Source organism: Eleginops maclovinus, chromosome 19 (genome assembly GCF_036324505.1).
Source record: "Eleginops maclovinus isolate JMC-PN-2008 ecotype Puerto Natales chromosome 19, JC_Emac_rtc_rv5, whole genome shotgun sequence".
Lineage (NCBI taxonomy): Eukaryota > Metazoa > Chordata > Actinopteri > Perciformes > Eleginopidae > Eleginops > Eleginops maclovinus.
In genome coordinates, this window is record NC_086367.1 from 7,842,312 (window position 1) to 7,857,942 (window position 15,631).

Below are 15,631 nucleotides of genomic sequence, written 5' to 3' on the forward strand. Positions count from 1 at the left end.
AAATAGGTCCGAGTAGAAACTACCGAGACTGAACACGGTCCCCCTCCTCTCCAAACTTATTCTGGGTTTAGAATACAAATAAAAACAAATGGAGCCTTTGGACTGAAATCCAGAGTGCTATATTTCAAATTTTGTGAGTATACGTTAATTCTTTAGTAGCAACCAGTCCTAAAAGTCAGCATTCTATTACATTGTTCTTGTGTGCACACCTGTTTCATACACCCTGAAGAAGAAGTGTTTATACTAACATAATTAAGAAAAAAGGTGTTTAATTAAAATTCCTTGTAATAAAATAATGATTACAAAATGATATCCATACTGGTATTCAGGGACTCTTTACAAATATTATTTATAAAATTGCTACATCTCCACAAAAGGTTATCTTTATGATGCACTCTTGGTTAGCATAGCTTTTATCTATATAACGTTGGTTAACTAGCTGTCCCTTTCTCAAATAAATAAATAAAAACACTAAATAAACAATATTTATCTGCTTTTATTTATTATGTATTAATAAGGATGATATTAAAATAGTTTTCAAGTCCACATCTGCCATAAAAAAAACAGAGAGACATACGAAGAAAGGTTACCTAAGCTGTGCTAATATGTAAATGCCTCACTCAGCTCCATATAGTCATTTTGAAACATAATGTTGTAATTTGGCTACAAGCTAGGGCTTTTCTATTTATATTGTTCCCATACATGAATGCAAAACCCATGTGCTACATGTTCATTACAAAAACAACAGCACACATATGGCAAGCCGATTTAGCTTTTATTCATTTATGGAGGATATCAAAAAATCTATTCTTACTAGTTGTAACAAAGTATTGTTATGTAGTGTTTGTTTCAACACGGACTTGTTAGAGTGTGACACCTATGAACGGTAGCTGGACAGAGTTTGTTATACTAGGTTGTGAACCAGTGACGGATTTAAATAAACAGTGTAAGCAAATTGGAATATGCTTTAATCGTACATTCTGTGTCGGGTAGAGACAGGGCAGAATGAAACACTAGTAAGAATGCAAATTCTTGATATCAAAAATGCAATTCTTACTATTAATAATGTTCATTTCTGATATACATTTTTAACGACTTAGAATGCAGATACTTGATCAGAAATTCAATTGTAACTATTGTAATGTGTATCAGAAATGCTTTTTTAACTAATGAGATTTGCATCGTTTTTTCTCATTTTTACTAGTTATAATTCAATTTGTATTTATAACTGGTTACAATTGAATTCCTGATATCAAAAAAGGATTTTGAACTAGTTGAAATAGTATTTCTGATTTCAATTGGTATTTGCACTAGTTCAAATTCAAACTCCCATTGAAATGAATGAGAAAAACAACACAAATCTCACGAGTTAAAATCGCATTTCTGATATCATAAATACACATTACAACTAGTTACAATTACATTTTTGATATCTGATATGAACATAATTACTAGTAAGAATTTATTTTTTATATCCTCCACACATGAAAAAGCTCAATTGGCTTGCCAAAGCACACATGTATATGTATATACAAAGAAACACATTTCTTTCAAGAGGAACATGAAGAGTGTCAGCAAAGTCTACTTAAGTCACCTAGAGTGATGTCACAGCCTCTTGTGGGCTGGCTGGCTGGCTGTCAGTGAGTCTCAGGTGGAGCTGCTGTTCAGACTTTCCTACACTCACAGTGGGACTGACCCGGCACCGTCATGAAGGTAACCTGACGGTAAGAAGCATTGCTTTGAAATCTTATTTATTTTCATTTAGTAGTTTCTTTTATAAGTAGCCATAATAAACAAAAACATGTTGGTATGATCCCATTACACTCAACGAATAATGAAAACATAAATATAATTATACGACAAAAATATGATTTTGAAAGTATAGGATGGTAGTGATAGTATGAAAGCCTATACATGATTCTATGATGGAGTTCATCTCATTCTTTGTGTTTTTCCCTGGGTCACAGTGTTTTTGGGGCCAAAGCTTATTTTTTTTAGGAATTGGACTTGAGGATTACATGTGACGCATTGGGAATCATGACAGACTTTTGGCTGATTTCTGTCCCTTTGGACAAGACCAGTTTGACCAGTGTGGAGAAACTGAAGCGCAACATTGCCAAAACCAACCTGGCCTCCTGCTGCAGGTTCTCCATTCCAGAACTCAAGGTGAGCTGTGTATCATCTCTCCTAATGAAGAGCCCGGGAGAGCTTAGTAAAGTAAACTTATCAAATATATACATTACGACCAGCTATGGGAGTGCGAGTACAGCATTGTTACAAAAACAAATCGCAAGAAGAACTGTTCGTTAGCTCATCGTTTATCGCAGTACAGTAGAGTGTGGTGAGGATGATGACGGTGTTTGGTGTCCTTCTCTGGTGAAGGGATAAAGGCTCAGGTTGCTTTCTACAGTTTGAGGCAAAATTTCCATCTGACCCAATTCACTTAACGTCATCCATGTTCACCTCGGCTGCCAGGAGTCATATTGTAACAGCAGCTTTTAATTTCTATCAAGAGTTCTAGCCTGAAAAGCATTAGTAAAATGATATGTGGCCATCTACTGGCTGACTCTCAAGTGGAGACACCCCAGGTGAACAATATATAAACTAAGAGATATCACCATGACCCCAGTAAATTACTATCATTGAGGGCATAATTTTACAAGTTTTCTGGTATTCTGCGATCAAATATGCAAATGCGTCTTTATCTTATGAAATATGTGCAAATCTGCACACATTTCTAGAACAGGAATCACAGAATTGGACAAAGCAAAGTGGATTTATTTTGTTGACATATAACAGTCATTTTTATAAAGGCCATTTAAAAATGAAATAATAAATATTGCCATGAAACTTCCTCAGTTTCTTCCTTAAAATCAGACAATTCATTTTTTTAAATCACTTATCATTGGTTTTATAAAATGTTATGTTTAAATGTACAAATAACGCAATATCCAATGCTACCCCGTGAATTTAGGAGAAAGTAAACAAAGTGTGGTACAAAGTCTTTCTAAAGCCATGTTATTGAAGTAAATATCCCCACATCTCCAAATTGGTGTCTAAAAAGAAACGTTTGCCTCGGGGGGATCGCCATGAAAGCCAGCGTGTTCATGAGTCATTATACATGCCAAACAGTTTGAGCCGCAGTACAACTGACTGTTGTCCATGCTGTGACCAGGTCGGAATACTGGACAGTCTGCTCAGCGTGTCAGATGACCTCTCCAGGCTCGACATACTGACTGAAAGGTAAAAGAAAAAGGAATTCCAAGCATGGTTAAACAAACTGAATAGGTCAATTCACACAAAACCTGTTTGTCTCCATGGTCAGTGCACGTTTAGCTTAATGTGTCTTTAGTTAAGACTTGTAACTCTGAGCTTGTGTGCGGTCTGCGCCATGATTAATTGATGGTCAGGGTCAGCTGACGGTTAGTTTTCCCACTTGATTCTAAATTCATTGTTGGTGGATGATAGCCAAGATAGCCAATAATAAACGTAAAATGTGGCCTGGGACGTTCAAACGACACTGATTTTTACTGTGAACTTAGCCTGATATTTTATTTATAATCCCTTTGTTTTCTACATATCTCTTTATAGATCTCACATAGGATAAGTAAAACCCTTGTTAGACATGAATAGTACTTTATTTCCAAAATTTGCACTGAATGAGTAACATGTAACGTAACATGATCAAACAAATTCTTTATTTAATGTTGTGTTTTCCTGTTGCCCGATCAGCGTGATAAAAAAAACACATCAGTGTATGAGGGAGGTGATGGAGCAGTCTGATGACAAAGTGCTGGAAAACGCCTTAGCCAATGGAGGTGATTCACACACAAATACACACACTCAACATGCACAGGGTGTTAATTACCTGGTAGGAACTCATAAATAAGTGCTTAGAAGCCTGCAGGCTACACACTCACTGAAAATGAGACTTAGAGCTACTTAAACCAAGCTCCATATGCATGTACAAAGGCATCCACTCCCACTCACACATTCAACGATCCCTTTCCCTTGTCCCTAGTTTTTTCATTCCTATGGAAACCTGATCTTTACTGCGTTTTTTTTTGTACTCTCAAATTTATCTCAAGTAGGTTTTTGTGGCAGATGCATGAAGTTAGCAAAAAATGCTAACTTCATGTAAAAGTAGCCAAAATGTAAATTATATTTTATTACGCTTTTTTACAAATTGTGTATGTTTATAATAAGTATTATAAACTGAACGTATTCAAGTACTCTCTCAATTTGAGTAATGTTTTTTTTCTTTTTTTTTTTTTAGCATTAGTTAAACAGACTTAATTAAAGTAAAATAAAGCTGGAACAGCACATTATAACATTCATATTTAATCATTTATTTGGATATATGTTGCATAATTTTGGTTTTTGAAAAAGTGACGAATCAACCTCCCTGAAATCTCTGGGTTTCTTTGCGTTTAACACTGGGGAACTACAGATACGAAACAAAACTGTGAAAACGAATGAATTTATTACTGTCCTACATAACGGCAGACGGATAAACCAACAGCTACCCATCACAAACCAGGCTAACCCCTGTCTCTGATCACTTTCCCCCACCAGACCACAGCATGAATCAGACTGCCACCGTGTCGCCCCTGAAAGCTTACCTCAAGTCCCTGAGGGGTATTTAATGTGCCTGGAGTGCGGTGCTGTGTGATACAAAGTGTGCTTTTCTACAGTAAAGCATTGATACTGACTTGTGATTTCTGAATGAAGCTCTTTTTCCACTGTTTGGCGTTATGTGTTTACAGTTGTGCCATTGTTGTTTTCTGTTGATTTTCTCACCTGTGTGTGTGTGTGTGTGTGTGTGTGTGTGTGTGTGTGTGTGTGTGTGTGTGTGTGTGTGTGTGTGTGTGTGTGTGTGTGTGTGTGTGTGTGTGTGTGTGTGTGTGTGTGTGTGTGTGTGTGTGTCTGTGTCTGTGTCTGTGTCTGTTTCTCAGTGGACCTGATTAGCTACATGACTAGGTTTCAGTGGGACAAAGCCAAGTACCCCACAGCTCTGCCTCTCTCCAGCCTGGCAGACATCATCAACAAGGTACTAACCAATGGAAAGGAGAAGGGTATGCTCTGTGTATGTATGGGAGTCCACTGTATCACCATTCATTTCTATGGGAAAATGATCCAAAATGTGTTTGTGAAAGTCCTCCTTTTTTTCTTTCCAATATTTACCTCTGGACAGAAATGTCAAACAAATTTGAACTTTAGCAACACATTTTGGACGGACTGTATGCCCTGTATGCTGCAGCAATGCTAACTTCCTGTGGAATTTGATGCTAATAACATTAGCGAGTGGGCACCTTTGCTGATAGATAAATTAATCACTGTGTAGTTGTATAACCAAAAAAAAGTAGTTTAAGTAGTTTAACACATTGTGAAATTATTTTGTTTTAAATTTTGCAATCAAAAGCAATTTTAACAAATCCATATACATTTTGGAATTGAATAAAAAACAGCATCATATCTTTGAATGTGCATGCAAGCAGCAGTAATAATTGACTTCTTATCACAGGCTTGTTTTGATCTCAGCACATGTTCTGATGTTTACATGTCCTGTTAACACTTGCATGTGTGTCAGGAAGTTTCCCAGGTGGAGACGGAATTAAAATCCCGGGCTGCAGCGTACAGCAGCGTGAAAACAAGTCTTCAAAGCATGGAGCATAAACTACAGTGAGTGACGTCAGTGACGTATTAAGTAAGAATTACATCACTTTATTATCTATGAAATGTTACACTTTAATGTCTGTCCTTCCAGTGGGAGTTTGCAAACTTGCAGTCTGAATGACATAGTGAGGAACGAAGACCTGGTGACCTCAGAGTACCTCACTACTCTGATGGTAGTGGTGACCAGGTGGGTGATACGGTGGCCGACATTGGCAAATGCATTACAAGGGCCCAAAACACTTCATAAGGAGAAAGGCCCCACAGTTTGAAAGACAATGCAAATAAAAAGACAATTATGTTCCAATAAACATGGAAATTAAGAAAAATCTTCACCAACTTTGGTTAGGGTTAGGGTTATTGGCAACACATGCGCAGCATTTAGGAAAACATGCACAGCACTTACCCTCGCAGAGTTAGTCTCATAATTGTGCATTTTTTGTCAGTATATTTTAAATGACTAGGTACGCTAGGTACAGGTTCTACCTTGACTTTATGTTCAAACACATGTGTTCTTTATGTTTAAATGTGTTTCTGATCACAGAGGGAGCTACTTGCAGTGGGAGAGGACATATGAATCTTTTTCACAGTTCGTGGTTCCACGGTCCAGCAGGTGAGTGGTCTTTATTCACTCTTAGCTTTGGGATAAGCCATTCTACTTGGTCTCAGTAAGTGCACTAGCAAAGCTCTAAGTACCTGTTCTCAGAATTCAAAAGGTCAGGCTGAGTAACCACGGGTGTTCCATTACCAGCAGAAAGTAAGAGTCAGTGCTTGGAGCAGTTGCAGGGAAGGAAGTGGGTTTTTTTCAGAGGAAAAAATGTATTCTATTGGGGTTGAATGCTTTTGGACATAATGCCAAAACTTGAAAGCCATACCTTACAAGAAAAACTTTTTTCGAACTGATATACTCAAGAATACCAAAACCTAAAAAGTTCTTCTTAGCAACAGATAAAGTCTTGTCTGTTTATTTGTATAACATCAATTTAAGAGACTTTATTTTGGATTAAAGGAAAGTGTGAATATCATATTGGGAATCCTTTATATAGGTTTGCTAAAGTTTGATCTCTTCTATGATAAGAAAATTAAATGATGTACTCTAATATTACAACTTTTCATCGATGCTTGATTACAGTGACATGGAACTCGGCCAGCATTCATTTTATTACCTACACCTCTACTGTTAATTCTTTGACATGCTAACGTTTTTTTCCCTTGAAATCCCTATTTTTGTCATAGTTGGTTTGAAAAGTGAAGCATATGAGGATGTGCCGTAAACATGCATCCTCTCTAATATCCAGCAGGGGGCGACATCACAGAAATAAGTTGAATAGAAGTCTATGAGAACATTTCCCATTGTCTTACTTTCTTTAACAGCAAAGTTAACATTTTCCTGACAAGTTTAGGGTCTCAATTGCTTCTATCAAGTCTTTTTCAATGCTGAATAATATTATTTTTATATTATATGGTCCAATTTAGAGAGAGATACACAGTAAAGCAGGGTTTGCTTATTGTGCTTAAGAATGAGTTTTGTCTCAGAAATGTAACACTGTCTCTCTAATATTCTGTCATCATTTTGTGTGAACATCAGGAAGCTGTACGAGGATGGACAGGGAGGCATTTTCTCCGTTACACTCTTCAAAAGAGCTGTATGTGAATTCAAAGCCAAAGCCCAGGGGAGCAAGTAAGCAGGACGGATTGCCAGAAAATGTTGCATCATGTCAAAACTGTGTTGTATGTGTCACTTACCATAGTGTAGCCTATGATCCACACAGGTTCATTGTGCGCGAGTACAGCTTTGATCTGGAGGCAAAGCAAGAGCAGGAGAGGAAGCAGCGCAGTGTTCACAAGAAGGAACAATATGTGAGTCCAACGTCATACTTTAAAGAGTTTTTCTCCATCCACCTGTACCATTCCCTTGAACAAGTTATCTCAGGAATGTCTTGATGGAATTTCTTCAAATTTGGCACAAACACGCACTTTGAATCAAGGATGATTGCTTTTTGGTGGTCAAGGCCACTGTAAATTAACCCAAGGACATGAAATGGATGGAGCTCAGTAGGTAAAAGAACAGAAGAAAAAAATGATATGAGAATGGTAAGTGGCTGCCTCTGTATGAATGTATCGGTGAATCCTGACTTCAAAGTGCTCTGGTCGCAAAGACTGGACAAGCAACATATAACATGCAGTCCATTTACCCTTTAACACTCTTATGAACACTATAGAACATGGTAAAGGAAATCTGTTCTGAATTTGGCACAAACGTCGCCTTGGACTCAAGGATGAACTGATTAGAATTTTGCGGTCAAAGGTCAAAGTCACTGTGATGTCACAAGACAATTTGTTGGCCTTAATTTGCTAATAAAGACAATACCAACCACATGACTAATAGGATGAAATGATGACAAGTGAGGACATTATGGACAGGGATGGATGTAACCTGCAACCTGACTGGTAGGTGGCGGTGTACAACTGCAAGACGGTCATTTTAATATAGATATGTGTGTTTAAAGTACATTTTAAATGTCATGGCTTCCTGTCCTTAGGGAATCTTTGTGCGTTGGCTGAAGGTGAATTTCAGCCAGGTGTTTATTGCCTGGATTCACTTGAAAGCACTGCGAATGTTTGCCGAGTCAGTCCTCAGGTCAGCGCTGTTGTGATCTACTTAAACATTTTCTTTTAACATTCTTGAAAAATGACATTTGATTCATTTTACCATGAATGCACTTATGAAGGTGTCTCCTGCTAGGTATGGATTACCGGTGAACTATCAGGCTCTTCTGCTGCACACTGACAAGAAGCGTTCAAAGAAACTCAGAGAGGAACTCGCCTCGCTGTTCAAACATCTGGACCCCACTGCCACTAACAGCAAGACTGATGTAAGAGGCCAAACACACATTCGCTACATTAAATGTTGCAAATCAATCACTCATTCTTATAAGTTCATTTCAGCTTTTTCATGTAGCCTTTAGCTAACATTTATTGTTGAAAAAGCAGTGGTGGAATAATTACTCTGATCTGTCTGGAGTAAAAGTCCTGCATTCCATTTAATACTTTAGTAAAAGTGCTAAAAATTGGCATTGAAATAGATTTCAAATCCAACAAATATAAAATAAGTACTCATTGTGCCCCAGAAGGGTGATATATTTTTGTTTTGGAATTGTTTATGCATTAATGTGCTTATCGTAACAGTTGCAGCTGGTGGAGGTGGGGTTCATTTTATTCTCCAATACAACATAATAAGTTATTTGGTAACTATATTGTATAACTGTATGTATAAATGAACGTGCACAGTGTGTACAGCGTGACCCAAGAGTAAGTCAGAGTGCTTGTCAAGTCAGATTTATGTTGATGGGAGATGAGGAGTGTCAACCATCTGCTGACAATGACATCTGTCTGAAGGATTCCTTCCCAGTGAAATGCTGGCAAAGGCAGAGAGCAGTAACAGCAGCAATAGTCAAATTGAGTGGTTTTGGTGGTTTTATGGGCAATAAATAATGCATTTCCAGATAAAAACTACTACAGTCTGTGATCGGACAATCTATTACTTTTTTTATATTTTATGCGAAGGTTATTGAAAAACAGCAGTCCATAAAAAAACCATTTCTATCTTGTTGTTGTTTTTTATCTTCAATGGTAATGGAACAGTGTTTTTCAAAAAGGGATAAGAATCAGATTCTGATTTCAAATTTCGACCAAATATGTATTACTTTTTAAAATGTTGGCAAAAAAGGGCTATGTTCAGCAAACACACACACACACATACACATTCAAATAAGCCAAGATTTGCACAATTTAAAAATGACATATACATTAAAAGTAACTGATTTGAACTATGCACATATGTTATGTTTCAAAGTGAATGTGACATACTGTTTTTTGTGGTCTCCTGTCTCTATCTGCCAAGCAGGTGAGCTTTGACATCCCAGGACTCTGTCAGCCTGAGTACCTCTCCTACATCTGCTTCTATATCAACACCAACCTGCTGGAGCTCAGCTAGCATTAATCAAAAAGAGGAGCCACACAAAGACCAAGCAATGAGGGTCCTGTCGCTCGAGTGGACCAATGAGAGCTTGGAAGACAAAGACCCTCAACTGTAAACTAAAACAGATCTAGTGATCCACGAGATTACCTTTCTTTGGCTGCAGAAATAACAGTCCAGCTATCCACAGGTGTAAATACTCTTTTCAACACATTATCAGCTGCACAGGGACATTACTTTTTGTGCACATGGAACTGCGGAACCATTTAAATGTGCAATGACACTCATTGCTATTGTAAATGTTGATGTACAGCTTTAAGCATTTGAAGTCAGCATATCTTCCTGGTAACCTCAAAAAGCCATGACGTGGTCAAGTGTTTTTTTCATGCAGGTTTCACATTATATAACACTACATGTTTCGGTACATTGTTCTAAAAGGTACGCACACAATGACTATGTACATATCGGTTTTATCCAAACATATATTTTATCAGAATGTTTTTCAAAGTCAAAATCAAAGTCCACTTTATTGTCAAAATTTCCATATGTGTTATACATACAGAAAATTGAAATAACGTTTCTGGCAGTCCCACAGTGCAAATATCAACAAGAGCATATAACATAAAAAGATAAGAGCCTAGAAAAAAAAAGGAGGAGTAAAAATGGGATAACAAAAAGAAAACTAAGTAATATATACATATATTAGATATATATTTGTATCAATGGTGGAAGAAGAACTCAGTTATTAAGTACTCCGTAATGTAAAATACCCTAAAAAGTAACTGTATCATCACTCAATGCAAATATAAGAAGCCATAGAATAGTTTTTATTGTCTGTCGCGGGGTATCACCAAAAACTACGGATGTTACTTAACCAACCTGCACTGAAATCTTAAGGATAATGACTATGGAGAACAGGAGTATAATTATCTTCATGTATAATGTATGCAAACAAAATGGCCCTTGTTACTGACATAATATTGTATATGGTACGAGTATAGGATTATACAGTATATAGTGACGCCTTTAGTGCATACATAGCATTGTACTGTGAGTGTTGTAGCTGTTGCTGACGCTAAAGAGGAACTTCACCAATGTTACACACCAAATCTGATTTCAGGTCTTGGGGAGTATTATTGCATTATGGGGAAAAAAGCAGTTAAAAGCCTTTTTTTGTGGCTCCAGCAGGAGCATCGTGAAGTCTGTGAAGGCCTCAGGGGATGTCAATTGAGTCAGCATTGGCTTATTCTTTAAGACAAGTGTGAAGAGAAAAAAAACCTAAAAACTGATGGGTAGAGTTAGAAAGAAGTTAACTCACTCCCATTGCTCATCTCTGCTTGTAGCTACATTAGCTGCCACTAGCATACAACATGGTTAAGGGAATTGTAGTCGGTTGAGTTGCATTGTGGGTTATGTCAGATAGAAGAAAGTATGAAATAAAACATATATTTCTCTGGTTACGCGTTATTGATATTTTATTGTGTTTACTTTTGCTACAGTAAAAGATCTTTGCACTTTGTCCATCACCACTGAATGCTATACTGTATCTGATCACCAGAGAGCACTGTTTCTGTTTATACATGTTCACAGCTTGAGTTTAGTATCATAAATGATATTTGATCACTTAATAGGTTTGATATTGGAAGGACTCCTTTGGATATTAACAATACTTTAAATTCCACTATTGCTAATGCAGGATTCCATTTTGTCAGTATTAAACTACTACTACTAATGAGCGCTACTATGCTCATTTTCACGTTCATATTTGTATTTTGTTCCTGTACTTTGACATGTTTACATGCTTTAATGTTCAAAAATGTGTGTATTTTTCTCATACTGTGTTGAAGTGCTAGCCAATAGAAGCATGACTGATACAATGTGATGTCACTAGGTTATTGAGGTAAACAAAGGATTCCAATGGATGTGTTTCAGGCAAGGGGGGAGATGAATGAATGATAATGTAACATTATGACTAATGATTCCATTAATTACATAATTAACAGCCAAACAGGCTACATATTGCATCCCCCAGACGTGAAGAAGATCCATCTGGTTGTGTGTGTGTGTGTGTGTGTGTGTGTGTGTGTGTGTGTGTGTGTGTGTGTGTGTGTGTGTGTGTGTGTGTGTGTGTGTGTGTGAGTGTGTGTGTGTGTGTGTGTGTGTGTGTGTGTGTGTGTGAGTGTGTGTGTGTGTGTGTGTGTGTGTGTGTGTGTGTGTGTTAGACAGAGTGAGAGAGACAGAGAGGAGAGAGAGAGAGAGAGAGAGAGAGAGACAGAGAGAGAGAGAGAGAGAGAGAGAGAGAGAGAGAGAGAGAGAGAGAGAGAGAGAGAGCAAGAGAGAGATGTGGGAAGTGTTAGGGAAAGCTTGCCGCTCAAACTGTGCTCACAGTGCAGGAAACATTTACGCGCAGAAATAATGGACATCAATCCTGGTTACTGCGCTTTACTTTAACATCATATACCACCAACTTATTGAGTCAAAAAATAAACAAAAATGTGGACAGTTCCGAAACCAAAATATCGAAGAGGTTCGTGCACCGAGGGGGAGATTGCTGTGAACATTGGCGGAGTCCGGGTGGAGCTTTTTGGGGATGTTTTGAACCGATACCCTGAGAGCAGACTGGCGGAGTTGTTGACCTGCTCCACCCAGGACCAAGAAGTCATATCGTCGCTTTGTGATGACTTCGATCCGGGCAGAAAGGAGTTTTACTTCGACCGAGATCCTGATGCATTCAAGTGCATCATCGACGTCTACTACTTTGATGAAATCCACATCAAACCCGGCATCTGCCCCATCTGTTTCATCAAGGAGATGGAGTTCTGGAAAATAGACCAAAGCGTTTTGGATGAATGTTGCAAAAGTTACCTAAGTGAGAAGGAGGAGGAGCTGACAGAGATCGCGAACAAAGTGAAAGTGATTCTGGAGGACCTGGAGGAGGATCGGTGCATTACGCGCACCCAGCGGTGCCAGAGGTTTTTATGGAGACTGATGGAGAAACCGGGGTCCTCTCTTCCGGCGCGCGTCATTGCCATTACATCCTTCCTGTCTGTCGTGGTTTCGGCATTGGTTATGTGCATAGGCACCATCCCGGAGCTACAGCTGATGGACGCTGAGGACAAACTGGTGGAGCACCCGATCCTGGTGGGGATCGACACCGCTTGCATGTTATGGTTCACCGCTGAGTACCTGCTGCGTCTTGCCTCCTCTCCGAACAAGCTGAACTTCGCGCTCTCCTTCATGAACGTCATAGACTTTTTGGCCATCATGCCTTTCTACGTTGTCCTGACCCTCACATCCCTCGGCACCGCATCCATGATGGAGCTGGCTAACGTCCAACAGGCGGTGCAGGCGCTGCGCATCATGCGTATCGCGCGTATTTTCAAGCTGGCTCGCCACTCCTCCGGGCTGCAGACTCTGACCTACGCGCTCAAGAATAGCCTGAAGGAGCTGGGGCTTCTCCTTATGTACATGGGGGTGGGCATCTTTGTGTTCTCAGCGCTGGCCTACACCATGGAGCAAAGCCACCCAGAGACGCTTTTCAGCAGCATCCCTCAGTCTTTCTGGTGGGCCATCATCACCATGACCACGGTGGGCTACGGAGACATCTACCCAAAAACCACGCTGGGCAGGTGCAATGCAGCCGTGAGCTTTCTGTGTGGAGTCATAGCCATCGCTTTGCCCATCCACCCCATCATCAATAACTTCGTGGTGTTTTACAACAAGCAGAAAGTGTTGGAGACTGCAGCAAAGCACGAGGTGGAGCTGATGGAGCTCAAGAATTCTGGCCTGCGCAGAAAAAGCAGGAATTAGAGGCTCTAAAACTATTTTTTCCCTAAGGGGGCCCTTTTTCCGTCATTGGGTAAACTGATGACCCCTGTGACATATACAATACATATTTTGTATAATATTCAACATCATTATAGAATAAGGATAAAATGTCCAGTTAATACAAATAATGAAACTAAAACTGCAGGAACTTTGTGTAAAATTAGTGATTTTGGGAATGTTGATTATTTCCTGTGAATGTTGAACCAGACATGAGGTTTCCTGTTATTTTTACAAACTTTCAAACATCTCTTTGTCTGTATTACGTTTGTTGTACCTGTATACTTTTTATATGAACAACAAGAGTGTTTACCCAAGAGAGAATAGTTTTTGTTCAGGTTTTCACTTGCCCATATCTTGTTTTAGCTTATCAAATAATTAAAACTTCAAAAAGATAACCATTTAATAAAAATTGTATAAACGAAAGCCAATGCAATCATGAGATACAAGCCAACTGTATATATTAAAAACATTTTTTTAAAATAAGTTGTTGTACACTTCTTAAAGTCAAGAAGGCGTTGTGCCCCGCGGGATGCTTTGCCGACCCCTATAGTGGGAATGAGAATAAGAGACTGTGGAGGCAGCAAAGACTTTCCAAGGAATAAATGATAAATACACTGTACAGCACTTTATCAGGTCTTTTCAACTCCTCAAAGCGCTTTACATACTACAAATCATTCAACCACCTCATTCATGCAGAGCATTAACACTTGCTCTAGGGAAGCTAACATTCATACACATTCACTAAGACTTGTTATGGTCCTATGATGTTTCTGCTTTGGCTGTCACACGTGCTGCTTATCCCATGATGCAGTATTTTTCAATCCATGATTTTGTTATTGCAAATGCTGTTGTTATTATTGTGTTAAAAGTTGTGCATGAATAAACTCTTTACATATTCACACTGGTGCATAACAAATCATTCAAGCATCACCTGTTACCTATACTCATGGACAAGGTGGCACAAATGTATGATAAGTAAAACAGAATTCTTTGGAGGGAAGTACAACTGAGAAATTGATCTTGTTGATATGTTACATATTTGGTTTCAGTGCCTTGGTGACACATGTATCAGTCAGGGACTTGGAAAGGAGCATTGTGGGGGGATTTATAGCTGCTATCATTTTAAGAAATGCCTGTTGGAAGAATGATATATGCTGAAATATGACTAAAGCTGAGTTATAAATGGCCGCCCCCAGAAAACAAGCGTGTGATTAATGTCATAAATCAGATCATGCTGTAAAAAGATGTATTTTGTGTTACTTTATGGTTGATCCCACTGACCAGTGAGAAGATGTGATTTTGAATTCCCTTGGGACAGAAAGGGAAAGATGGTGGGAACATTTATAAACTATGCTTTTAATTTATCCAAGGCAATAAGCAAACATTTCGTTACAAAAAAACAAACAATCTATATCTGATATTCAAGCTTTGTGAACACAATGCCTCCCTAAATGTTCACAAGTTGCATTCGCAAAAAGATACATATAATAATGATAATAATAATAATAATAATGATAACAATAATAACAGTTATGCAATGCTTTATGTGTTTGAAACAGGAACGATAACATTTCAAGACTGCAATAAAAGTAAAATAAAATAAGTGTGTGCAATTTGTGTGTACCTTTTGAGAAATGATTAAAAGATAACTGCTTCTCTGTCATTTAATATGCAACGACTATATTGTAAGTGCATCGTAAAATAAAATAATTTAAGGTCAAGATAGTCAAATATATTTTGTGGAGTAAAAAAGTACAATAATTCACTCAAAATTTACTAAAATAGTAATCTCAAATGTGTACGTTACAGTAAGATCATATTTTACGAGTTACTCTACATGCAGATTAAAAAGTCACACATGTTTGTACATTAATTCAAATGTACAATAGTCTTCCTACTATTCCTACTAATTCAGTCATTGTGTATTTGTTTCTTCTTCCTGCAGCCATCTTGCAGGAATGATAAAAGAAGTCGCTTTAAAAACAGATTTTATTCCACTAAGGCAGAGTTTGTATTGTAAGCATGAATGGGTCAGTGTGTACTGTCCGTGTGAATACCATTGCTGATGCTGTGAGATGTTTTCAGAGTGTGTCTTTATCAGAATGTTTGCCTATGAGTTTCTGTGCATCGCCTGTGACACGATGCAAGGCA

General features: G+C 38.3%; 2 protein-coding genes across 2 annotated transcripts; both read left to right on the top strand.

Annotated features, from left to right (window-relative positions):
* The first annotated feature begins 2,037 nt into the window (after positions 1-2,037).
* On the top strand, positions 2,038-11,174 carry atp6v1c2 (ATPase H+ transporting V1 subunit C2). Its single transcript, XM_063909348.1, has 12 exons — positions 2,038-2,166; positions 3,176-3,243; positions 3,733-3,818; positions 4,956-5,050; positions 5,591-5,682; positions 5,768-5,863; positions 6,218-6,286; positions 7,262-7,354; positions 7,446-7,533; positions 8,217-8,314; positions 8,420-8,549; positions 9,581-11,174. Exons 1-12 carry the CDS (start codon positions 2,038-2,040, stop codon positions 9,668-9,670), a joined length of 1,134 nt encoding a protein of 377 aa, XP_063765418.1. The 3' UTR covers positions 9,671-11,174.
* An 841-nt stretch (positions 11,175-12,015) lies between these two features.
* Positions 12,016-14,959, top strand: kcnf1b (potassium voltage-gated channel, subfamily F, member 1b). Its single transcript, XM_063909270.1, has one exon. It carries the CDS (start codon positions 12,146-12,148, stop codon positions 13,460-13,462), a length of 1,317 nt encoding a protein of 438 aa, XP_063765340.1. The 5' UTR covers positions 12,016-12,145; the 3' UTR covers positions 13,463-14,959.
* Positions 14,960-15,631: the final 672 nt, after the last annotated feature.